This window comes from Capra hircus, chromosome 3 (genome assembly GCF_001704415.2).
Source record: "Capra hircus breed San Clemente chromosome 3, ASM170441v1, whole genome shotgun sequence".
In the NCBI taxonomy this organism is placed as follows: domain Eukaryota; kingdom Metazoa; phylum Chordata; class Mammalia; order Artiodactyla; family Bovidae; genus Capra; species Capra hircus.
Window position 1 is genome coordinate 21,965,431 of NC_030810.1, and position 25,547 is coordinate 21,990,977.

General features: G+C 52.1%; 2 protein-coding genes and 1 long non-coding RNA gene across 3 annotated transcripts; 1 reads left to right on the forward strand and 2 right to left on the reverse strand.

Annotated features, from left to right (window-relative positions):
* On the reverse strand, window positions 1,977-25,145 carry LOC102172959. The gene is made up of 4 exons (XR_001295527.2): window positions 24,758-25,145; window positions 11,189-11,406; window positions 9,226-9,389; window positions 1,977-3,045 (listed from the first exon to the last, which is right to left on the reverse strand). It is a non-coding gene; the product is annotated as an uncharacterized LOC102172959 (long non-coding RNA).
* Window positions 6,956-10,579, forward strand: FOXE3 (forkhead box E3). Its single transcript, XM_018043918.1, has one exon. It carries the CDS (start codon window positions 7,739-7,741, stop codon window positions 8,684-8,686), a length of 948 nt encoding a protein of 315 aa, XP_017899407.1. The 5' UTR covers window positions 6,956-7,738; the 3' UTR covers window positions 8,687-10,579.
* On the reverse strand, window positions 17,570-24,767 carry LOC108634342. Its single transcript, XM_018043909.1, has 2 exons — window positions 20,097-24,767; window positions 17,570-18,093 (listed from the first exon to the last, which is right to left on the reverse strand). The coding sequence occupies exon 1, from the start codon at window positions 21,616-21,618 to the stop codon at window positions 20,542-20,544; it is 1,077 nt and encodes a 358-aa protein (XP_017899398.1). The 5' UTR covers window positions 21,619-24,767; the 3' UTR covers window positions 17,570-18,093; window positions 20,097-20,541.

Genomic DNA, 25,547 nt, shown 5'->3' on the forward strand with positions numbered 1-25,547 from the left:
TTTAGTAGTGGCTGGAATTGCACCCTCAGGGCTGAGCCTGAATCAAGTCTGGACCCAGTCGAGGCAAGGATCGTGTTGGGGTGTCTCAGCCCAGAGTCACGAAGCTGAGCAGAGAGGCAGCAAGGTCTGGAGGCAGGTTCCCAGCTGGAAATCAGGTGCCCGGATCTGTTGCCATTCCAGACATTTGTGGTGGTTTGTTCATTCATTCAGTGAAGTAGTCAGTCAGTCACTCAGCAAAGCTCCCTGAGCTGGGCAGCTCTGTGGCCTGGCACAGGGTCCAAGGATGAATTGGGCACAGAGGAACACAGATGCAGAGCAAGTCTGAAGGATCAGTTGGGCCAGGGGTGCTGGCAGAAGGAGAAAGGAAGGAGAAACTGGGGAAGGTTTTCCAGAGGATAAAATGGTTATCTTCTGTGTGCTAGTGCTTAATCGCTCAGTCATGTCTGACTCTTTGCGACCCCATGGACTGTAGCCTGCCAGGCTCCTCTCGGCATGGGGATTCTCCAGGGAAGAATACTGGAGTGGGTTGCCATGCCCTACTCCTGGGGATCTTTCCAACCCAAGCACTGAACCCAGGTCTCCAGCATTGTAGGTGAATTCTTCACCAACTGAACCACCAGGAAAGCCCCCAAGAACACTAGAGGGGATAGCCTATCCCTTCTCCAGGAGAACTTCCTGACCCAGGAATCGAACCAAGGTCTCCTGCATTGCAGGCAGATTCTTTACCAGCTGAGCTACCAGGGAAGCCCTATCTTCTGTGAATTGTTCTCAGAGGACAAGGAGGGGTCCACTGGGCAGGCTGGGTGGAATCTTTCAGAGAGAAAGATGGACTTTCCTGTTAGTTAGGATCTTAGGAGATCAAGGGGCTAACTGGAGAAGTAAATGAGACTGCCTTTGTAGCCAAGCTGGCAAAGCGGTTTGCTCAATTTGGCCAACAAAGGCTCAGAGTGGGAAAGGACCTGGCACTCTACTGACAGTGGGTCTGTGAAAAACATGTGTGTGCTCAGGGGGAAGCAGAGCGCAGGGAGACAGCGGAGAAATAGGCAGTGGGGCCTCGGGGGAGTCAGGTGATGTGGCCGCCGCCAGCCGGGTTAGGGACTCGGTCTGATTCTTGAGCTGGTGGGGAGACACCTACCATGCTCAACCGATGAGGCCCTTCTCTAGCTGCTGAGGATAGAAGGGATCTGAGTGGGAGGCAGGGAGCCCAGCCAGGAGGCCACTGCAGTCGGCAGTGTGGGAGCTGATGCTGGTCTTAATGAGGACTGAGACAGAGGGACAGGTGAAGAGAGTGCTTGAGACAAACCTCAGAGAGCTAATGGATCTTAGTGAGTGGAGGTGGTCAGAGAGGGAGAGAAAGGCGTGGAGGGGGATGGCCCTCCTGGATGTGTGACAAAGCTGGCGTTAAGGCACTCTCTGAGATGGACACTGGAGGCCCCCTCTGCCCTGGTGAGGAGTAAATGGGTATGAAGAGTCTGCTGCTTCCCCAGAACTGGAGCCTCGATTCACACAGCATCATATGCTAAGCCTTAGCTGCCTGGTCTCTTAGCCACATGCCCCTTCCCTCTTCAGTCCATCTGCTGTCACACTGATCTAAACAATGGATCTGACCTTGTCACTCCCCTGCTGAAAAATATTCCAAGCCTTCCTGTTGTCTCTAGAAAGATGTAATCTCTGAAGCCTGGCAAATAAAGTCATCTATAATCTGACTCCACCAACCTTCTCTGTCTCAGTACCCCGATGCTCTACGTTAGCCACAATAAACAATAATAGTAACAACAAAAAACAGTTCATAATGTTTTTAGATAACAAACGTTTACTAAAAGACCAAGTGATTTTTTTCATCACATTGTTGATCTGCTTATTTTGATATGATTTACAATATTTATTATTATTTGGTTCATAACTTTTTTCTTTTTCACAAAATTTTGTCAGAAAAATATATATTCTTCATCTTAGAAAAACTGTTATAGCCATAGGCACCACTTACCAAGACCTATATTCTATTAACAAATGTATTCAAAACAACAAAAGCTCAATGTTTTCACTAAAATAAGCAAATAAAGCTTTATTGAAATAATAATTTAAAAATGTTAAAATAGCTAACAAGCAGTATTGATGTGTCAGGCAGTGTCCTAAGAATTTTACAGGTATTCAGCTCATCTAATTTTTTTAACTTTTTATTTTATATTGGAGCACACAGTTGATTAACAATATTGTGTTAGTTTCAGGTATACAACAAAGTGATTCAGTTATACATATACATGTATCTATTCTTTTGCAAATTCTTTGCCCAATTAGGTTGTCATGGATATTGGGCTCATCTCATTTTTAGTAGAAAAATACTGAAAGTCTTGCACTTCCCAGAATGGACTATATGCTCTCGTCTTTGCATCCGCGATTTTCTTGTCCCAGTACTTAGCCATCCTTCTGACCATTTGATTCACATTTATCCCCTATCAGCTTGTACCAGGCACTATACTAAGTGCCAGGGATTCAAATATGAGTGAGACACGGTACCCGTAATGCGGGAGATAGATGCATGGAAATTCAGTAAGTGCAGTGATGAGATGAGGTGGGTGCACAGAGAATGAGCCCTCATCCAGCCTGGGCCTGCCCCCCTGCAGCTGGACTTCTACCCTTTCCAGGAGGCCTTCTGGTTTTGCCAGGCTGGGTGGGCTCCCTTTTCTGTGCCCCTACCATCCCTTCTCTGCCCGTATCACACACTGACCACCCTGTATGGGCAGTGGCTGTATGGCTGCCCTCTCCTGGGCAGAGTGAAGCCAGAGGACAGTCTGACTCATCACTGACCCAGCACCTAGGACAGTCTAGACACAGGTGCTTGGGATTTGCTGAATGAGACTGCTTGAAGAATGAAGACGCATGACGAGGGGCAGCCTCCTCCTGGGTTCTTCTCTGATGCTCTCTCTCCAGAGTCAGGCCTGCTGCCCCTGTTCCATTTTCCCGAGGCTGGTGCAGGCCACTCAGCCCAGAGGGTGTTGCAGACTTCAGGCTCTGTGGGTAAGGCTGGGGCTGCTCCTTTCATCCCTGGTTCAGGAGCAGCCTGGTTAGAAAAGGCCATCCCAGACTGGGCACCCAACATGTCCCCTCGCCAGGCTACAACTCTCTGCCCCTGACTTCTGAGGAAGGAGCAGTATCTTGGGCAGCTCTGGTCTTAGAGGTAAGAGGGAGGAGGCCCTGAAGCAGCCCTTGGGATCCCTGGGTGTCAGGGCTGGGGTGGGGGTGTCTCCAAGAATTCCTTGAGTTCCTAAGCCCCTTTTCAGCCTCTGGGCTACGGGTTCTGTGGTAGCTGTGATGGAGGGCTCTAGGAATAAATGACTAGAGTGGTCTCAAACTAGGGTGCTGCTGCTGTTGCTAAGTCGCTTCAGTCGTGTCCAACTCTGTGCGAACCCAAAGACGGCAGCCCATCAGGCTCCCCCGTCCCTGGGAGTCTCCAGGCAAGAACACTGGAGTGGGTTGCCATTTCCTTCTCCAATGCAGGAAAGTGAAAAGTGAAAGTGAAGTCACTCAGTCGTGTCTGACTCTTAGAGACCCCATGGACCACAGCCTACCAGGCTCTTCCGTCCATGGGATTTGCCAGGCAAGAGTACTGGAGTGGGTTGCCAGTAACTTCTCCGTCAAACTAGGGTATTTGAAGAATATTCTAGGAAGCTTTTCAGGGCCTAGTGACAGCTCAGGCTGGTCCTTTGGACCCTCACTGGGTTAACATAGCTCTTTTTCTCCAGAGCTCTGGAGAGGCAGTTGGAGGCCCTCTTAGGGTGGCTGTGAATCTTGGAGCAAGGACCCAAGATAACTTTCAGTCTCAGCCCTCTCTCCCAGGCAGAGTGGCTGGAAAGCTCTGGCCCCCACCCTCTGCTCCTTGCCTCGAAGCCCCTCTTGGCTCATGGTGCCTCTGCAGAGGTGGGGCTGGGGGCAGGGAGCCTTGGGGGCTGATGCTAACAGCTTTGGACAGGGTGGGAATTTCCACTCCTATCTAGGGAGCCATCAACACTGTGTGCCCTGACCTGGGCCTTTGGCCTCTAAAGGGCAGTGGGAAGGCCGGCCCCAGGGCCAATCCCTGGCCATTAATCCCTCCTGCCAGCCTGAATATCCACCCAGCATGGTCAGACAAAGGCCTGCCCAGCCCAGCCACTGTGTTCCTCCCGCCCCAGGGGCTCCACTCAGACGCTGGGCCGCCTGGAATCCAGGCCCATGAGAAAGGGGCCGCCTTCACTGGCCATCTTATGCCCGGATGCTCAGCCGCATCCCGTCCGGCCCAGGGCCTGTGAAAAGAGGGCCCAGCCACGCTGAAAACAAGGATTAGCCCTTGGGCCACCCCCTGACACCGGCCTGCTTGGCTCCGGGAAGCAGGCCCAAAGGAGGGGGCCAGGCAGACACAGAGAACTGGAAAAGTCTGGGTTCTCACCCCTTTGGCCCAGCTCCCTGCCCCCACTCTCCCCAAGAGTAGCACAGCCAACCACACATTCAGTATCACTTACTGAACACACACTGTGTGTCCCAGACTTGACACATGGACTGGAAAATTGATAGTACAAGAAAATTTCAGTCTGCCAAGGGAAGTAGTAAGAGTCATTCTCCTACAACCTACTCCCGACCCCCGGAGGCTATGGTAGGGGTCTCTGGAGGGGGGCTTCAGCCCTAAGGGAAGGGGAGACAGTGGCCCTGGTTTCCTGCCTGAGAAGAGCTGCAGCATTCTGCTGCACCTGGCTGAATATACGCAGGTGCTGAAACCATTTCTGTGGCTCTGCCTCTCTCCTCTTCCTGGTTTAATACCAGAAATGCCAGGTGTGTAGTAGAAAATAAATCTCTTATTTAAAAAGTCTGGTGCCAGGGTGGGCCAGACACTGTCATACATGATCTCATTTGAATCTTATAACAACACCGAGAGGGTCCATCATTGTCCCTCTTTGGCAGGTGAGGAAACAGGCTCAAACGAGCAATTGGCCCTGGACACTCGGCTCTTGGAGCCAGGCGCCCTGCTGCTGCAGCTGCTTGTCTTGCCTTCCTCTTTGGTGAGCTGTTCACTGTGGCTGCACCATCTTATGCTCCCAAGGCCTGTGCCAGGCAGTAGGATGCAAGGTGGAGAGGGGGCTGAGGTGGGGTCTCTCCATGTGTAAACCAGGCTGATTCTTCACTTGCGGCGGGAGGGTGCTTGTCTCTAGATCTCTCTAGAGTGTCGTCTTCTCCTTCCACTCTGCTTTTCGGTCCTCTCTGCCTGTCTCTCTCAAAGTGGTTGGTAGTTGTCTGGGTGTCCATCTCTTCACTCTGCCTCCCCTGAGCACTGGCAAAGGATATGGCACAGAAGTGCTCGATCAATGATGTGGGTGAAACAGGCCAGGAGAACTGAAGGAAGGACGGATTTGGATCCATGTGGAATTGACACGACTTGCCGATTGCTCAGATGTGGGGAGTGATGGGGGAGGGAGGAGCCTGAGATGATGCCCAATATTTCTGATCTGGGTGGTAAGGGGCAAGGGGTCCATTGGCTGAGATTTGGACTGCAGGATGGGGAGGAAGATGGAGTTGGGGGTGCACTGGGTTGAGGGTCATGTTAAATGGGCACTTGGATATGCTGACTTGGAGGTCAGGAGAGAGAGGCTAGGCACCAATTTTGCAGATGAAGTTGTGAGAGCTGGAAGGACTCTAGAGTAAATTATTTCAATAGTCTCAGTTTTAAAATATCATGGTATGATGGTGTGCTGGTGCACTGAGCTCTGGGTTTAATCTCACCTGCCACTTACTAGCTATGTGAAGTCAGGCAAGTCTTTTAACCTCTCAAAGCCTTAGTTTCCTTATCTGCAAAACAGGGATAATAATAGTATGACCTCACAAGGTATTCACATTTAAGTGAGCTAATGTATGTGTTTACCACATACACAATGTTCAGTAATGGTGGCTGTTATATTACCTGCTGAGATTGGAGCTGGGAGAGTGGGCTGTTGAGCTTTGAGTTTGGAATTTGAAGCCCTAGGCCCTCTGGCTGCTGTAGCTACCTTTGATCATCTGTACCCAGGGGCACTCCACAGCAGCCAGAACTGGGGTGAGACACCTAGGGCTCCAAATTTAAGGAGGCACTGGCTCTCAAATGCTGACCCTGCACTTGCATCACCCTGAGAGTGAGCACTCCCTTAAATTCGGGCCACTTCAGTAGTCTTACCTAGTCTCATCCCTGCTCCCTTGAACTTGCTTATCTCCAGGACAGACAAGCCTCTTTAAGACAAGGCTCTTTTATCCCTTAGTTCCTTCCAAGCCAAGTCTGGCTTTCCTGTCACTCTGGGAAAGTTTCCTGAAATAGGCTCAGGGTTGCATCTCTTTTGAACAGTGTGGTGGGTGGTGGTATTTCCTAGAGATAGATTTTAATAAAGAATAAGGAAGCTCCTCATCACCACCTTCCCCAATGAGCTGTGAGTCTGGCATTTCTGGAGCTTTCCAGATGGCACTAGTGGTAAAGAACCCACCTGCCAATGCAGGGGACACAAGAGACCTGGGTTCAATCCCTGGGTCCAGAAGATCCTCTGGAGAAGCGCACGACAACCTACTCCAGAATTCTTGCCTGGAGAATCCTATGGACAGAGGAGCCTCGTGGGCTACAATCCAAGGGTCCCAAAGGGTAGGACACAACTGAAGAAACAGCATGCACGCACCCCGCCAGAACATTCCCCAGTGAGATGTGAGTCTGGCATTTCTGAGCCAGTAAGCAGCTCTCTCAGATTTCCTCTGTGGAAGCCCTTGGGGGGTCTCTCTTTGAACCAGTAACTGCTTCTTGGAACTCTGGGCTGTGCCTCTGTGTTTTGTACATCTTCCCAGGGTGCATGACGTGAGGGTGTGAAAAAGGGAGCCTTTTTTCTAGAACAGAAGATGCATGGAGAAGAGGCAGCCGGAAGGCAATTCCAAATTACAGACTTTCCAGGGGGCTCTTGATTTAAAGTAATCAGTTCTCCGGTTCCCAAATCTGCTGGCTGGATTGCTTTTCACAATTTTGTTTTTTCAAAGGTTACTGGCCTGGATGGGACAAGGTTGTAGGGGAGATAGCAGAGGGAGGAGATGCTAACCCCAGAGCCAGGAAATATCCTCCCCTGACAAAGCCTGCCTCCTGCTCTTCCCTTCCCCCCAGCCTACCTTTCTCCATTGTCTAATGTCCTGGAGTGGGTTTGACACCTCTTTGACCAGCACAGCATTAGGATGCTGAGGGTTGGCAAGATGGCTCTGGACGGCTCTCATCTCTGCCCCAGCTGGGATTGGAAGGACGCGAAGGGGTACTAGGAGAGACCGACAGAGGCTACAGGACTTAGCTGAGAGACGTAGGATGGGGAGGGGGCCCAGAGAGTGCTCTGAATGGATGGATTTGTGATTGGCATTGACCCAAAGGGGTGGAGGTTGAGGGAAGAGAGGAAAGGGAAGGGGGCTGACTGAGTCTGGTGTGATGGGGTTTGGACCAGGGGCTGACCCAATGGAGATGGAGAAGGGATGAGGCTGGGTCTGGGAAAGACTGACCCAAAGGGACAGAGCCAAGGGAGGGGTGAAAGGCTGGGGATGGGGGAGAGAACTGTCAACCTTGTAAGAGGATTGGGAAGGCAAATTAGAGGGGGAGGCGCTGGCCAGCGGAGAAGGTCCGAGCCCTCGCCCCTGGCTGGGGGCACAGAGGGAGGGGGCCGTGTCCATATAAGGCAGGCCAGCGGCCCGGGTCTCTCCGAGAACGCGGGCAGCCCGCCGCATTCCCATGACTGGGCGCAGCGACATGGAGCCGCCCGCAGCTTTCTCGGGCTTTCCGGCCCCGCCCTCGGTCGCGCCGTCGGGGCCGCCGCCGTCGCCGCTCGCCGGAGCCGAGCCCGGGCCGGAGCCCGCGGAGGCAGCGGCGGGCCGCGGGGAGCCGGAGCCCGCGCCGGCGCCCGGGCCGGGCCGGCGGCGGCGGCGGCCCCTGCAGCGCGGGAAGCCTCCCTACTCGTACATCGCGCTCATCGCCATGGCGCTGGCGCACGCCCCCGGCCGCCGCCTCACGCTGGCCGCCATCTACCGCTTCATCACCGAGCGCTTCGCCTTCTACCGCGACAGCCCGCGCAAGTGGCAGAACAGCATCCGCCACAACCTCACGCTCAACGACTGCTTCGTCAAGGTGCCCCGCGAGCCGGGCAACCCGGGCAAGGGCAACTACTGGACGCTCGACCCGGCGGCCGCCGACATGTTCGACAACGGCAGCTTCCTGCGGCGCCGCAAGCGCTTCAAGCGCGCCGAGCTGCCGGTGCTCCCGGCCCCGCCGCCGGCCGCCGGCCCGCCGCCCTTCCCCTACGCGCCCTACGCGCCCGGCCCGGGGCCCGCGCTGCTCGCGCCGCCGCCCCCCGCCGCCCCCGGCTCCGCGCCGCCCGCGCGCCTCTTCAGCGTCGACAGCCTGGTGAGCCTGCCGCCCGAGCTGGCGGGGCTGGGCGCCCCCGAGCCGCCCTGCTGCGCGGCCCCCGACGCCGCCTTCTCGCCCTGCACCGCCTCCCCGCCGCTCTACTCACCGCCGCCCGACCGCCTGGGGCTGCCCGCGACGCGCCCCGGCCCCGGCCCGCTGCCAGCCGAGCCGCTGCTGGCCTTGGCAGGGCCGGGAACCGCGCTCGGCCCGCTCGGCCCGGGGGAGGCCTACCTGCGGCCGCCGGGCTACGCGCCTGGGTTGGAGCGCTACCTGTGAGCCCCCTTCCCATCGGCGGGGGGCGGCCCGGGCTCCTCTTCCCCAGGAAGGGGCACTGCCTGGGAGCCCCAGTCTCTGTACCCGTGCCTTAGAGCGCACCTCGGAGCTCCCCAGCTCTGCCTCGTGGACTGAGCACAGCTGTTTCACCCGCCGCTGTCCCTCATCCCTGGGGAACCTCGCACCATCTCTCCACTGGACTTAACCCCCCATCCCCCATCCCGAATTGTAAGGCCCGCATTTCTTCTCCCTCCACTGTGAGCCCTCATCTGTGCACGCCCCCGACCCCTGCACTATTTTGGGTCCCATGTCTGGGGATCCTGGAGAACCACCTGTGAGCCCCCACCTCGAATTTCTGGTGAATTTCAAGCCTTTGGAAGTCAGACCTTCGATCTCAAACCGCCTCCCAACTGGTCTTTAACGTCCCCTGGGTGTTTTGTTTGTTTTTTAATAACACATTAGAGGCCAGACTCCTAGGTCTGTGACTCCCTGGCCGTTGTCCCTTCATTCCCCCCACAAGCTTGTCCCCGACTTCCACTTACCTGTCCGTTCCGTTTCCTACTGAGAGAGCACTCCCCTTTGACACAGACTGGAACCTGGCTGGGCTCCTCCAGACCCCAGGACAGCTCTTCATTTCTGAGACAAGCAACACCAAGGGCTCCTTGACTTCAGGAGGAGTTAGTAGGCTGCCCCATCATCTGAAAAACTTGAGACTTACTAGATTATTATTATTTTTAATTAAAACTAGTTTAATTAAAAAGAAGAAACTTTCCTCTGGGCTTGGTGTGCTGGCTGGTGACTTGGGGAAGTGGTCTGGGGAGACAGTAGGGGAGTTCTGTTCAGGATCTTGGGTTGCCACATGGGGTGAGCCCCTTGTGAGTTACCAGGCAAAGGTTCATGAAGTAGGATTAGGATGTGATTCAGCCATAGCTGTGCTCATAGTAGGCCTGATGAAATGCCATCCATCACCTGCTGCAGAAGCTGGTAGAGATGGGGCATGCAGGTGAGTGTATTTGGCCAGCGGGTTTGTCTGCTGTGTGGGATTATTCCCAGCTCCCATAGATAAGGGAGCAATGGCTACTCCAAAAAGCACTCACTGAATGTGCCAAGCATTGGGAATATAATCACTAAACAAATGGGCAAGATCCATGCTTTGAGCTTATGGGTCAGTGAGGAAGAGACATTATCAATCACTTCTCAGAGAAATGAAACAAGTGCCCTACAGCCTTCCACTCAAACTGTGGTCCAGGTACCTGGGAGCTTGGTAGAAATGCAGAATCTTAACTCAGACCCACTGAATCATCGGTTTCCACAGTTTAACAAAATTCCAGGGTGATTAGCATACACAGTATTCTGGACTAAAGGCACCGTGCCAAGGCTAGGGCTGAGTTTAAAAGGCTACTTCTACTTTAAGGAGTAGGACCAGGCTGCAGAACCATACATGCCCTGCTGAACTTCTGGAGCTGGATTCTGCACCCTGTCTTAACTCCCCTGCTGAAATGGGAGCTGGGCAGCAGGGACTTGAGCTGATTCATCTCTGTCCCCAGCACCAAGGACAGGGCAGCACTGAGCATTCAGAAGTTGCAGGAGAGGGAGGGAGTTGGCCTTTGACCCTGTCCTGCTTTTTGGTGCTGATCCAAACGCTAAGCGTCAGGCTTTTCCCAGCTCCTTTGCCCCAGGGCTCTCAGTCTACTAGGGTCTGCATTAGGTGTGGGGAAGGGCGGGGGAGGGGATCAGTGTGTCTGAGCCCAGGGTGAACGTGATTTGCATGTTGGACGTTCCTGATCCAAGAGTTTAAAGCTCTGGGGGCAGCGATGGAGGGCGACCACAGAGAGTAAGCAGCTCATAGAGGAGAAAGTGAAAGTGAAGTCGCTCAGTCGTGTCCGACTCTTTGCGACCCCACGGACTGTAGCCTACCAGGCTCCTCCCTCCATGGGATTCTCCAGGCAAGAGTACTGGAGTGGGTTGCCATTTCCTTCTCCAGGGGGATCTTTCCGACCCAGAGATCAAACGCGGGTCTCCTGCATTTCAGGCAGACGCTTTAACCTCTGAGCCACCAGGGAAGGTTCAGGAAATCCGAGAAGGCAGGGAAGGCCCTCTTTGGAGGTAGGGCAGTAGGTATGCAGAGTCTGGTATGAAATGCTCTGGATAGACCCTGCTCTCTCAGCTATTAACCCCTTTGGGCAAGTCAGATTTAATTTGCCTGATGCATAACAGCCCTTCACTTAATATTTGATGACTGACTGAATGAATGAATCCCTAGTGTCTAATATTGTGCCTGACTTACTGAATAATGATTGGGCTGACAGTACTTTGGCACCTTCTTACTCATTCTCACTTGCCGCCCTCGCACTGATCTGCAGTAGAGCTGAAAGACGTGGAGGTGGAGACTAAGCCCCCATTGGTCCAATGAGAAAATGGCCCCTCCCTGCAGCCAAGCAGGTAGGGAAGATCCCGCCCTCAGTTCTCTAAGGAATGGAGCCCCGCGGAGATCAAACTGCATACTTGCTTCTGCTCCAAATGGTGTTACAGTCCTCCTGCCCCACAGAACTTCATGATAAATTCCTTCCAAATCCAAGAAATTTCCACAGACAGGAAGAAGAGGATCCTTCTTACTTGGCTGAAGTCGGGAAGTGCTTCTTGAACTCTGAATTCAAATCTTGTTTGCCATACAAGTCTCTGTCCCTGGGATCTTGAAATAGTGGGGACTAGATGAGACATGTCTGCATGGAAATACCAGAAAGGTAAATACTGAACTAGAAAGTCAGAACGATTTTATTTATAAAATGCTTCTTCAGTTTTCCTTTATTCAACATCAGGGAGGGCTGACTGTGCCAGACCTTGCGCTGGACTCTGAGACCAATAGGGATACAAACATGAGAGTGTTTATGGCCTTACAGAGTTCATTGTATGGAAAGCTACATGTCATAGAGCATCCTAAGAATTTTGACACTTTGGGAGGTGTTGAAAAAACAAAGCAATGGCTCTAATTCAATTCTGTCTTTAAAGCACCAAACACTTTTTTTTCTAGAAGTGAGATTTCAATATTATTTCCTCTACCCTCTTTTTGGAGGAAATAATTTGAATAGTCTTTAGAAATGTTAAGCAAATACCCCTTCATTCTTATAGAAAACTTGATATCATCTTTACTCTGAAGATACATTTTTTAACACGAGTTTTGTTTTTATTACATTGAAACAATCATATAACCTAGCAAATCAAATAGCAATCAAAGACCTTAGGACCTGTGCTTGGTTTCTTAGAAGCATCTATTTTCAGTTCATATTTGTCTCTTTTGGATCTCCTTTCCTATTTCCATGCTTATACTATTCTGTCTTAAAACAGAAATGATTAACTTCTTCTAAATCTCTCTCTCTTCCCAACTCCATCTGAAATTACCAACGTTTGGTTAAATTAGTTTCTAGGATTTACATTACTTCTTCCTGTTTAGTTACTAAGTTGTGTCTGACTTTTTGTGATCCCATGGACTATAGCCCATCAGGTTCCACTGTCCATGGGATTCTCCAGGCAAGAATACTGGAGTGGGTTGCCGTTTCCTTCTCCAGGGTATCTTCCCAACCCAGGGACTAAACCTGCATCTCCTGCATTAGCAGGCAAATCCTTTACCCGAGTCAACAAGGAAGCCCTTTTACATGGCTATTGCCATATAAATTTTGTTCTCCAATAAGTTGCTAGTGTACCATGACTACTCTTCCTTTTTTTTCTTTTGGTGCAACTTTGAATTTTCCTGGAGTTATTGACTTGTTTTTGTTTTCATTTGCTTAGCTTTACACCGGTGGCTAAATCTTCTTCCCATATCTTCCAATAGCATAGTTTTTCACGAAGTCAAACTTATCAGGAACCCTGTCATCGCTTTTGGTCATGGTTTTCCTTTCCCGGGGGCATCTCTCCCAGAGCCTTCTGTCCTCCAGCTTCAGACTGGGCTGATTGTGCTCCATGTCTGCTGCCCAGATGTGGCCCTGAAACTTCCCTTTACTGTTTTCCTTGGAATTCCCTCCATCTCTATCCTTTGTTGGATCCTGTGCTCCTGGGATTCCAATCTTCCCTTTTGGTTTTTTGTTTCAGTCAAGGTCAATTTGGGGGAAATTTTTGCATTATCTGAAATTAAGATGATTATTTTAGCATGAGAAGCTAAGTGTGTGCTTTTTACAATTAAATGATTGTGTCAAAGCTGTGTTCTGTAGACTTTATTTAGAGGTGGTTGAGAACGAGGGGAATGGGAGATTGTTTCCTGGGTTCAGTACACACTTCCCGCCTACCCTACCTACCTACTGGGAAACTTGGAAGGAGGGTCGGTGTTACAGAAATGAGGGATGCTTGTTTGGGTAGGAGAGTTAAGCTAGGGGAATGGTTCTGAGTTCCTTATAGGAATAAGGAATTACTCATAGGTGAGCTGAGAGGGGTTGCTTCCTGACTTAGGGGGATTTGGAACCCCCAGAAAGAATTACTTTGGGCCCGCGATGGTGCTGAGCTGCTGAGAGGGCCTGTGGGATTCAGCTCAAGAAAGTGGCCACTGTCACCCTGGCAGATAGAAAATTGAGTACCTAGGAAAGTGACATCCTTGGCAAGGACACAGGTCAGCAGGTAATCTTCAGAGTTGTGCTTCACCTGGGAAGGCAGAAGAAAAAACGGGCCACATGGAGAACCCTCTACTGCTAGGGACTGGCTTGGCTGGTTTAAGCCCATGGGAAATACCTAGAAGTATGAGGTAGGGGGAGGATTTTGCAGGATACAGGAGGCTAAAGTGGTCTCCTCCTAAAGGAATAAAGCTCTGTGGGCCTTCAGAATTGATTTTAATTTTTTATTATAATGTCATTTAATACAAGCAGGTGTAAATTCCTCAGACTTGTATCTCTTATATAACTGTAAAACAAAGTATTTTAATAAATGAAATTCAAACAGAGCTACAAAAGAAAAATTCAAATTCATTACATTAATCAAATGTAAAAAAAAGACATTGTTTTGCTGAAACGAAACACTTGTACCGTGAATGTGACTGTGATGGCCCCACTGTAGGTCTTTGGGTTTGGTGTGCCTTGAGCCGTGTGATGGCTAAATCCATCCATTATTTTTTTTTCTTCTGAATGAAGTGCAAGCATTCCTTCATGTAGCAGGCCATGTCACCAACAGGCCCAAACACTGCACTTATTTATCAAGGCTACATCATTTTTTACCTTATCTCAAGATTAAAGAACTCCTTGATAATAAATGCAAGTGAAGACCCTAAATACCAACTTTCTGATACTTATGATATCAGGAGGTCATTTAAGTGACCCACAATATACTTAAATGAATGTGCTTAAGATTACTGTTGAAACAAAAACGTAACATTAAAAAGTGTTCATAAATTTGTGATTGTATAAGAATACGTTCTTGGACCAGATTTTGAAACAAGCACTTGAAGATTTAAGTCGTTTATCTAAGTAACTCTACAATTAGAGGAAAATTATAGTTACAGACTATAAAATCATAAAGGTGAGAATAGTACATATTAAAATCCATACAATGCAGTTAAAGGAAAAGTCTGAAAGGAAATTTCATAGCCCCAAATATGCTGTTAGAGGGGAACTGCGGTGGGGTGGGGAGACCAATTAAAAGGCTACTGCAGTATCCAGGCAGGAAAGGATGGTGGCTTGGTAGCAGTAATGATGGTAGTAGAGAAAAGTAGTACAAAGGTATAGAGACAAGCAGCCATTGGTTAGAACCATCCTATTCCATGGAGGTTACACACTTTCCCATTTAATCACAGCCTCGTGCCCATTCCCAGATAGCTCAGTTGGTAAAGAATCTGCCTGCCCCCATAGGGGACCCCCGTTCAATTCCTGGGTTGGGAAGATCCCCTGGAGAAGGGAAAGGCTACCCACTCCAGTGTTCTGGCCTGGAGAATTCCATGGGCTGTATAGTCCATGGGGTCGCAGAGTCAGACACGACTGAGTGACTTTCACTTCACACGCCCACTCTGAAACTTTGAGGGGCACAGGCATTTGACTTACATTTGGCATTTGACAATCTGGTTTCATTTGACTAATTTAAGGAGTAACTAATCTTAATAGGGGCTTCCCTGGTGGCTCTGTGGTTCAGAAAAATCCACCTGCCTAGCAGGAGATGTGGGTTTGACCTGTGGGTTGGGATGATCTCCTGAAGAAGGAAATAGCAACCTACTCCAGTATTCTTGCCTGGGAAATTGTATGGACAAGGGAGCCTGGTGGGCTACAGTCCATGGGGTCTGAAAAAAAGTTGGACACGACTTAGTGACTAAACAAACGACAGACATGTTAGTACAGTAGAACGCAGAAAACATTGACAGAGACCATTCCCCCACTGCTCCCACCAGAAAACACTCAGGCCAGCCAGCGCTGCCAGTGAGTTCTTCCAAATCATTAAGGAACCTATTTTTCTAGTTATATAAATTGTTCCAGAATGCAATAAGAATGGACGTCATCCCAATTCTATCTACTTAATGATGTTATCAAAAACTGATAAGCAGTGAACGTGCAAAGTATAGCTATTCTCACATATGAAAGCAGCAGAGCTCCTTAGTGAAATACCACCAAATTAAAGCCAGCAGTGCATTACAAAAACGCACGATCAAGCAAATCCAGTTTATTCCGGGAATGCAGGGTGGCATTATTAGAATTCTTTACCATCTGAGCCACCAGGGAAGCCTGTTAGAATTCTTAGCTCCACCTAATAGATGATGAAATTGAGGCTCATAAAGGTTAAGTGACTTACCCAGGTCAAGCTGCAAAGTAACAGACTCAGAACTGGACTCCAGGTCCCCCTGACACCAAAGTCATTCTCTTCCTCTGAGAGAGGCCCGTGGAGATGGAAACTTGGATGGAAAGCCCCAGACACCAATACAGTCCCCTCAACTCACACCCACAGTCCTGATACTGAAAGCTACTTTCCCAAGCCAAGTGACAGGTTCTGGTTTCCTTTTTCTTTCAGTTTTCCCCTTCCTCTCTCTTGGACGCTTCCTTCTCTCCCCTGGTCGCGCTCATTAATTTTGTGGAGACAAAAGCGCCACCTATTGGCCACCTTGTATGCACCTATTTGAGCGGCAAATCTATAGAAGAAAGCTAGGATCCATTTGGATGCCAGTTGGGGCTGAGGGTGGCTTCAGGTCTCTGAAAGGCACTTGCTCACGAGGAGCGCCGAGATTTGTTTTAGAAGAGAAAAACGGGCTGCAGTTTCCACCTCCCCCAGGAAGCCCTCCCAGATCTTCCATTCTCCCCTATTCTTGGCAGCTGCCCTCTTTTATTTAACAAAAGGACTCTTAGTGACTGTGGTCAGAATTTCACCTACTCAAACCTCACTGCCCTCCTCCCCGGTGGCCTTCCCAAAGATGTTCTGTCTCTAGATTTGGGAAGGCTGGGCACTTGCCACCTCCACCCTTGGTGGGTCTGTGTCCTGGGCATCAATCTGTATAGGGTGATCGCGCCTTCTCCCTACCAACCCCCAAACCCTGGGCATCACTGGCAGGTGTAGGGACCTCCAGGCCTCCTGCCAGACACTGCCATCTGCCCTTCTGGCCCTCCCCATTCAGACCCCAAACATGACTCCCTTCTTCTGATCATAGAATCACGTTCTAAGATCTGCTCCTCTCTGGCCTTTGATTTCTCATTTCCTGCCTCTAATCATACAAATCTGAGTAGTCTCAGCCTTGTGGGAGGAAGTGGACCAGGGAAGATCAAGCAGAGCCCTTTGTGAGAGGCAAGCATGTGATGATGAGAGCCAAACTCCGGGCTGAAACCAAGTCCCTCCACAGCCAGGGAACCTCAGGTCATCCCAGACTCATGACATCAGCTCACGCGGCAGATGGCACCATGCCAGGCTGACCTGGGCTGGGAAGAGCAAGAACCTGGGTAAGGTCAGGCTCTACAGAAACATGATAATTATTATTGCTGTGAATGTCAATTGCTCACATTTGGAGTTACAGATAGGGCACAGTACTGTAGTTATAAGAGCCCTGATTCTGGATCCAGACTGCCCAGAAGAGAAGATGCGCTTCTCACATGTCAGATAAGGAAACTGAGGTTGGGAGAAGTTCAGAGGTGTATCTGAGGTGACACAGGAAGGGAGGGGAAGGTCTGGGAGTAGATCCCAGGCCTCAGGTGCAACTGCTCCTCTCCAGTCTCATGAACAAACCAGGGGAGGTACATTCTCTTGGCAGGTTGGAGCAGGCATGCTCAAAATGTCAAGGTTGAAGAGGAGAGCAAGGAGCCTCACCAAGGCCTCTTGACTCCTAGTTGGCTCCAACTGGAGTACTAGGTTCCATAAATCCCTGAGAGGTAGTGCCAGGACATCTCCTTGGTCTCTGTCTCCAACCTAGCTACCTGGATACTTTACAAATGAGAAAAATGAGGCTTAGAGAGATTATCTGTCTGAGACCAGTAAGTGGTGAGAGCATAATTAAAACTCAGCTCTAAGACCTGTACTCTTTCTGCTGTACCTGGATGGCTTTAAGATTCCTGCCCAGTGATTATCCAGCCTCTACTTAGCATTTCCAGTGATGGGGAGCTCACTACCATCAAAGTAGCAGATCGAATCTGAAGGACAGCCATGATGGAATTTCTCCCTTCCACGGAGTCACAGAAATTGAGTCTCTTTATAACCTTCAGATCCCCTTTTGCCTTGGTCTTTGTGCTCCAGGTCAGCCCTGCAGAAATCTGGAGATGGCGGCTATGTCAACCCCGAGTCTTTTATTCTCCAGGCTAACACCTCCCAAACCAGGTCTCATGTCTTTGAGACATTCCCCCATCCCTCCCTGTATTAATTAAGGTTAAGCTCAACTGTGAGCAACTGATTCCCTCCTCCCCAACTTTACATACCAAAGAAAATTCCACAACAGTGGCTTAACCAAGATTCAAGTTTATTTCTCTTTCACATAAACATCTGTGCAGGCAGTTCAGAATGGCATGGCACCTCAATGGTCTCAGGAACCCAGGATCTTTCTCTGCTGTGGTGCTGCTGTTTGTGAAAAATTTGACTCAACGTACTAAGCAGAATGGGGAATATCTTTAGAATACCTATGAAGTCTAAGGGTTCTAGTTTCAGGCAGAGGAGGAGGACTCAACATTGTCAGTAAGCTCTGGCTCCTTAGGGTGTTTTCATCTGTGGATGGACTTTGATGTCAAACAGCACTTTCCACATGACAGGAAGGATGGCTGCTGGCAGCTAGACCTGCGTGCTCATCTTCTGATCCAAAAGGAGAACCTCCAAGAGTTCCGTGTCCATGTATCCCAAGCCCCAGAGTCCTTATATCGTGGCATCTCAGAGTTCATATATTGAATCTTGTAGGAGTGATTGGCTTGACTTAGGTCCCACTGAGGCCTATCACCTTGGTCTTGCAATGCTATGTTTGATCCAACCAGGTTGCCTGTCTGCTCCTGGAGGCAAATGTGAGGAGGAAAGAGACTGAACAGCCCCATCAAGAGGACCACATGGAATACAGGAGTTCTTACCCAACAGAGAGGTAGGACACCTCAAAACTGAACATATTCAGCTCACCATGCTAAGGAGATTGAGTTTTGTCTCATAGGCAGTGGAGAGTCCCTAGGAGATTCTGGCAAAGTGTGGCTGGTTTGATTGATCAGAACCATTTTAAAGGAAAGAAACTGAGGTAGACAGCATGAGAGAGAAATCCAATGGGTTCAGGGACCAGGGAAAAATTCCCCCTGATGGGGATACACATTCTCCTTCCTTCAGGGAAGGGGACTGATGGGGGAGAAACGGAGTCATAAGAGAACACATATCTCTAGTGATGATGTAAGCCAGATACAGCCTTGTCTAGAGTCCCAGAGTGAGAAGTGTGTCATGTGATTCACTCATTTACTCATTCATGTATCCACATATCTAACATTATCTGAGTATCTGTGTTGGCTTTTGTGCCTTGCAGGAGGTAGTGTTTAATAATCACGATGATAGTGATAAGAAATAGTTGTTGAGCTTCTCTGAAAGTTTCAGGCACTGGGCTAAATGCCTTATTTCATTTAATTCCCACAACTATTCAATTAGGTAGGTACAATTATTATCCCTATTTTGTAGAGGAAAGATGAGGATGAAGACAATGTAATTTCTGTTCTCAAGGAGTATACAGTCTAGCGAGGGCAACAGACTAGAAAACAAATTGTGACAAGAGAGGGAATTAGCATTTTGGAAACAGAGGCAGGAGCTCTGCACAGCCTGGCCAGTGTGGGGTGTTATGGGGAGGGGAAGCAACTCAGAAATCTTGACATTTGAAATGGATGGATTAGGAGGAGTGAGCTGCGTGCAAGGTGAAGACGTGAGAAAGAGCAAATCAGTGCCGAGGCTGGAGATGAGGCTGGACAAGCAGGCAGGGACCAGGCTGCCTGGTAGCCTTTGCAGACAAGCACATGATGCCCAGAAGGAGAGCATCCCTGAGGAGGCCTCAGGCTGCCAGGCAGGTATCACAGGAGCCTCCTGCAAATTACATGCCAGTCACCCTCCCAGCTTCTCCCTTAACCTTCTAACCGCAAGCACCAGAAGGCCTTCTCTGGCTGACCTTAGATCTCAGCAGCACCCTTTGGGTTTTTATTACCAGCCCCTCTCTCCCTTTTTAGGTTAGAGAAGAGGGTAGTATTTGCCTGAATTGAAGTTGTTTTCAGCCTCCAACAGACCTGCCTGCTGATGTAAGGACGCTTCGCCAACCCCTGAAATTTGGAGCCCTTCAAAGTAGCTTGATCTGGGTTGGAGTCAGGGGAAAGAAGAATTTGATCTTCCAGGGCAACTTTGCCCTCCCTGCCCTCCGTACTGCCCCATCCTGGAACAGGAACTACACCCCCCCCACCCCCCACTCCCACCAATGCCCGCCTCTACACAGGAACACACAAGTTCCTTCTGGCATTTCCCCTTCCTATTCTGGTGAAATGGAGAGGGCTCTGGGCTGGGACATGGGATCTAGTTCCACCTTTGCTGTGTGACCTGGGGCAAGTCAGCCCTCTCTCTGACTTGAAAATGGGTCTCAATTTCCCCATCTAAGAAACGAACTTTGAAAATCGACAGTCCAATTTTGGGATACATGATTTCATTTTTTATTTACTGGTGGTGAAGGGGGGAGGAAGCACATTCAGCATGGAATGCAAAGGGTGGGTGGAGCGGATGGACTAATGACCCTTTCTTTGGAGGAAGATCATTGCCTAGTGCGGTAGAGCGCTAGAGTTGAGGGTTCAGGCTTTAGGTTCTTAGGAGCTCAGAGCAGGAAGAGGGAAAGATGAATTGGGCTCTCAAGAAGGCAGGATTTGAGCCAGGATTTGAAGCTTGGGTACAAGCTGGGAAAGGAAACAAGCATGCGCAAAGAGGAGTCCAGAGGTTATAAGCTTCTGAATGATTTTGCCAAGAAGGGTGGGGAAGGGGCGCTTTGATCCCAGACCTGGTCGTCCAGTCCCTGCCTCATTGCGTGTCTGCGCGGCTCCTCCAGAGGTCGCTGTTTCCCTGGAATCCGTCCCCAGCTCCCGCGCGGCAGAGCTGGGACTCTGGCTGGTCCCCTATAGCTTGGCTTCCGCGGCTCCACAGCAGCTGCAAAGGACTCAGGTCCAGCAATATTTACTCGCCCCTGCTAGGACTTACGGCATCATCATTGACCCTGCCTGGGGCTCTGAAAGGCTAAACGTGACGGCGCGTGTGCGCGTTCGTGCGTATAGGGTAGGGAATCTCATCCGGACGGCTCCGCACCCGCCCCTCCCTCCCCACCCGTTTGGGGCTGTGGAAAGCCGTCCGGTTCCCGCGGCCACGGCAGTCCTCCTGGCTCTCCGCGCGAGGCCCCTGTCCCCTCCTCTCCTCGCCACGGTGCAATCCCCCTGCCCAGGCTCGCACCCTCACATACTCTTTCCCTGGAGGGTCATGCCGCGGCCCGGAGTGGGTCTGCAGCTCGCGACCAGGTCGCACACCTTCGGGCCCCGAGGTGGAGCTGTGGGCCTGGCTGGCGATCGTTCCAGGGCTGTCCCCGGCCCAGATGTGCGGTCGGGAAGGGGAGAACTCGGCACTGGCGCCGGCCTCTCAGAGACGTACTTGAGCACACAAAGCCACCGTTGCCCTTCGCCCAGAGGGGCAGACACACACACGCGGACCCAGGACGCACGCCACAAGGCACTCTGACCTGATGCCCAGGCCTCCACACGCCTGGAAGCGTCTCCAACTCCCCAGGCCCTGCGGCATATCTCCCAAGCGTGTGCGGTCGGTCCTTTCCAGTCGCTGCGAAGCCGGCTTTCCTGGTCGGGCGGGTGGTCTGGGACCCGCGCTGTTTTTTTCACCCTCTCCGGAGCCCACAACCCTCTTCCCGCGAACGAACCGGAGTGCACAGGCTCCGCGGCGCCCAGGGCTGGGGCCGGAGGGTGCTCCCGCGAGCCCCCATCACGCAGCCGGGGGACAGTGGCCGTGCACAATGGAAGGAGCGAAAGTCGCTTCCTCCAAGAGGCGGAGAATTCCTGAGGTGTGGGGGACCGCAGAGGCACCGACCCCTGAGCCGGTGCAGAGCTAGCTAGCCTGGGAGTAAAAGAGCTCACGCCGCCCAAGGCCCAGCCATTTCTGGGCTCCCAGAGAGGCCGGCCTCTCCCTGAACTCTGTGTGTGGAGTCCCACCGCCTGCAGCTCGCCCCTGCAGGTCACACGATCTGGAGTCTCCCGCCTCCCACTCAGGGCCAAAACAGCCGACCGCCTTTGAGCAGGCGATGATCTGGAGGAGAAAGGGGAGATGGACCCGCTGCAGCCCAACCGCCGTCTTGCTCCAGGGCTGCGGCCCCGGGGAGGGACCAAAAGAGCGTGTGGCTGCGCGGTAGCTTGGCTAGGTTTGTGAGTAAAATCAGAGAAGCGTGGAAGCGTGGGGTCCCCTGCCTGGCTCAGGCGGCGCTTTGCAGCGGGTCTGCACCGAGGGGCGGACCTCCGCGCTCTCCGCATGCGAACCGTGGGAAGGCCGCGGGAGAGCTCTGCGCCGGCGCCGCTCGTGGCCGGTTTCGTGATGACAATTATATTCTCACAATCATCCGAGATCTCTCCTTTCCCCCCAGCCGAGAAGAGCACGTCTACAGGGGCCAGAAGAAGGGCAGGGAGGAGCCATAAGGGGAAGGACGCTATTGACAGCGGCACAGAGCAACAAACAAACAACAACCTCTGGTCGGTGCTCCGAACATTTCCGAGTGGAAAATTCCCTGGATCAGCGCCCGCCACCCCCGCCCCCGACGCTTTCTCTCAATCCTTTCTGGGCTGCTCGAGAAAGGTGGCTAAATAGTGAGACGGAGAAAAGAAGACGCTGAGAACTACCAGTGACACTGTAACCAAGACCCGCACAATCTGTCGCCTCCTGCTTCTTGGAGGCTGCAGGCATGGGTGCTGAAAGCCTGGACTTCTGTCAGCACCCAGGCTTTCGCGGCGGGGAGTGACAGACACACCCAAGGACTCACACACGACCCAGAGACGTCGTCGAAGAAGCAGAGCCTGCAGGCAGGAAAGGCTGGAGCCACGACAGAAGGGCAGAAAACTAAACGAATCCCGAATATTGGGTCACAATTCTCCCAGCCCCAGGGCACCTATTCCTGGCATTGTTCAAAACAAATTTGGCCAGAGCTTTGGGAGGAGTGAGAAGCTCCCAGAAACACCTCCCCAGGCAAGCGTTGAGCTTGGGTCAGGTGTTAAGCAGGCGTTATTTGAATAAATAGAAGAGTTCTAGTCTGGGAGCCTGGACACCTGGGCCCAACCCAACCGAAGGGCCCTTCAAAAAGCCTAGCAAGTCACGTGATCTCCTTGGACTGTTTCCACTGTTACAACTGTGTGTTCTGAAGAATCTGGAGGATTTTTAAAGAATCACCTTGCAGAACAGGGTTGAGGGGGCCACGTCTTTCCTTGACCTGAGTCTCAGCAGAATGGAGGGTGAAGCAGGGTCAGGCAGAGGTGCGGGCTGGTGGCTGCAGCTGCTCTGTAGAAGGTGGAGTCTTGACTGCAGCAAGAATCAGGATATTTGGGCAGCAAACGCCTCAGTTAGTTTTACCCTGAACTTGGGCAGGGGGCTGGAGTGAGGGGAACCAGGAGAGAGTGCTGGCAAAGAAAGAAGCTACTGGTTCATATTTGCCATTTTAGAAATCAAGGACATTTAGAAAGTGAGATGGAGAAGGATGATGCCAGTGTTGTTTTTCTCTCTCCAGTTACTTAGACATTACCAGAGCTCAGCTTGGTTGGAGCTGCTGTGTATGTAGTGGATGGTATGGGGTGTCTGTGAGTGTCAGTGAGAGGTCCCTGTAGTCATGAGCAAGCTTGGAGATTGCATAGGTTTGCCAGATAAAATACATCTGGTAAATCTAGCAACCCTGGGTATGTGAGTTCATCTGGACTCATGCAAATACCTGTCCCCAAGGCCTTCATTTGCTTCCTGGGGGCCCCAACACCTATGAAATTCTGATTCCAGGGCCACTAGTCTCTGTCCAATTTCTTGATTATGGTTTGAGGACTGGAGCACTTCTCTTTTCCCAAGGACAGTCTTTGTTGCGGACCCAGCACACTAGGTGGATCCCCTTGGTCTGAAGCCCCAGATGGGGCTGCCCAGCAGACTTGCTCTCACAGGATATGAGCAGCCAGATCTGCCTTCCACTCTCTTCTGCTCTTAGCTGAATCACTGGGGAAGATGGAGAACTCTTATTATGAGGATTCCATGACAAGGGTTGCACCCAGCCGTGCTTTTTCATGTCTGGAGACTAGTCCCCCTGCCCCCTGGGCATCTGTTGTCCCACCTGTGGAATACACTAGATCGGAGACTGCTGTTGGGTGAAAGATTTCATCCACTCTCACATGACCCTGCTGAGATATAGCCTGCAGGGCGGATAAATCCCGTCTACTCTGCCCCCAGTACTATCTACAGAAAGCCTAGTTCAGCAGGGTTACTGGAGAGGACTATTAATAGACAGCAGCCATGTAACCCAGCCCAGGGCTAGAAGGGGGTATGAGATCCAGATGGGAGACTACACTGCTCCGAACCCCCTTCTCCCCAGGAGTCTGCAAAGTGCCTTCAATATCCTCCTTTGTTGTGGCTACTTTTACATATTAATCAGGGGGTGGATGTTTTTAATCTCATTTTTACAGAGGAAGAAACACAAAATACAAAGAGCAGGTAAGGACTGAAGCCAGCACTGGGATCCCAGCAGGCTGGCTCCAGGGTCTTTGCTCTTAACTACTGTTCAGAGCAGCAAACTGAGGCGGCGGGTAGGGGTGGAGAAGGACTAGCTGACAGCCCTACAGCCTGCGACAGCTGAGCGCAGCTGGGCTCGCGGCCCGCATGCCTGAGCTTTGACCACTGTGGGGCGCTGTCGGGGCAGCAGCCGGTCCATCGGCTCTGTAGTTGATTACGTCCAGTGCCCATCTCCCCTGTCATCCCCAGAGGTTGAGACGGCCCCAGTCTCCATTGGGAGTTACTGGTTGCTGGAGGGAGGCCAGGAGAGAAGTCCTAACGGTATGGCCAGGAACCCAGCGGATGAAAAAAAAGCACGGAACCAACATTGTGTGCACAGGATTGTGAAAGCTGAAGGCAACACTGGCTTGCGGTTGAGGTCAGGGTTCATTGACAGAGGTCTCGGTGCTGCCTGTCGGTAGAGCCTGCAAGTCCGGCGAGAGAAGGGGGAAGGGAGAAGGAACGTAGGTGGCTCTGTAGTGAGACTGGGGGTGGGAGAAACAGGGAAATTGAGAAAGAGATTCTCAGACCGACGAATAGAAATCCAGATAAATGCAGGGTTTCCACAGAAAACAGAGGCAGAGATTCACCGAGAGCTAGAGAAACACAGTCACAGAGCTTGAGTGCGACAAACGGGTACCAAGACAGAAAAAGATCGGATACAGGCAACCTAAGCGATGGGCCGGTCCGCGCACTCGAAAGACGACCGAAGCGCCCCAGAAAAGCTTTCGGAAAGCGGGCAACGGGCACGCGACGCGCTCCCTGGGTCCGCGCGCACAGTCTCCCATCTGGAGTCCCGCGGTGTGGCAAGGGGATGGGGTCCCCTTGAGGCGGGGTCCAGGCCTTGGAGGGAAAGACAGGGGCGCAGCCAGAATCGCTCACCTCTCCGAGGCCCGAGGCTGAGAACGCCAACTTTGTTCCTTGCGATCACTTAAGCGCGTCTCGCCTTGGGCCGGAAGCCGCTCGGGTTCCTTCGGGCCCCGCTCCGGCGGCGTTGGTCCCGGTGTCTCAGGCTCCGCTGGTGCGGCTCCAACCGCGCTTCGGCCTCGGTGGCCCGGGCGCTGCCTTGGGGAGATGACGGGTGGGGGACTATCGCTGCTGCTCCCAGCTCCAGCTGGCACCCGCGTGAACCCTTACCATCCAGGGCTGAGCGCAGTGAAGGCAGCGGCTCCAGGGAGCGAGGGTTTGCGGGATGGGCTAGAGGAGGATCTGCCTCCGGCCACCCGAGCAGCGCTCCCGCGGCGGCGGCTGTTTGTTCCCGCCGGGCCCCTCCGCCGAGGCGCTCTGCCCGCCCCCGCCAGCCCCACCCCGCTCGGGGAGCTCCGCCCCGGACTCGCGCTCTTCCGCCTTAAGCTGCCGCCAAGCGGGAGGGACTAATCCCGAGACCTCTCCTCCCCGGGGCGGGGGAGGGGGGGCTGGGGGCCAAGACCGGCAGAGTAAGGGGGGGCGCCTCAGCTTCTTCCGCCCGCGCCCTGGGCGCTGCCCCCGGCTCGGGCTCCCGGGGCAGCGGAGAGAGCCGTCGCCAGTAGGGTACTCACTGAGAGATGAGAGCGGCAGAGTGAACCACGAGGGGGCGCTGCAGAGCTGGGGGACACCCCTCCCCGCCAGTCCTCAGTCCCCCGCCCCCTCCCCGCCCGCGCGCAAAACACACTCGCCCCAGAGGCAGCGCGGC

Bases quoted from the DNA above. Each gene is read 5' to 3' on its own strand.
- LOC108634342 (XM_018043909.1), bottom strand. From the start codon at position 21,618: ATGCGGAGAGCGCGGAGGTCCGCCCCTCGGTGCAGACCCGCTGCAAAG.
- FOXE3 (XM_018043918.1), top strand. From the start codon at position 7,739: ATGACTGGGCGCAGCGACATGGAGCCGCCCGCAGCTTTCTCGGGCTTT.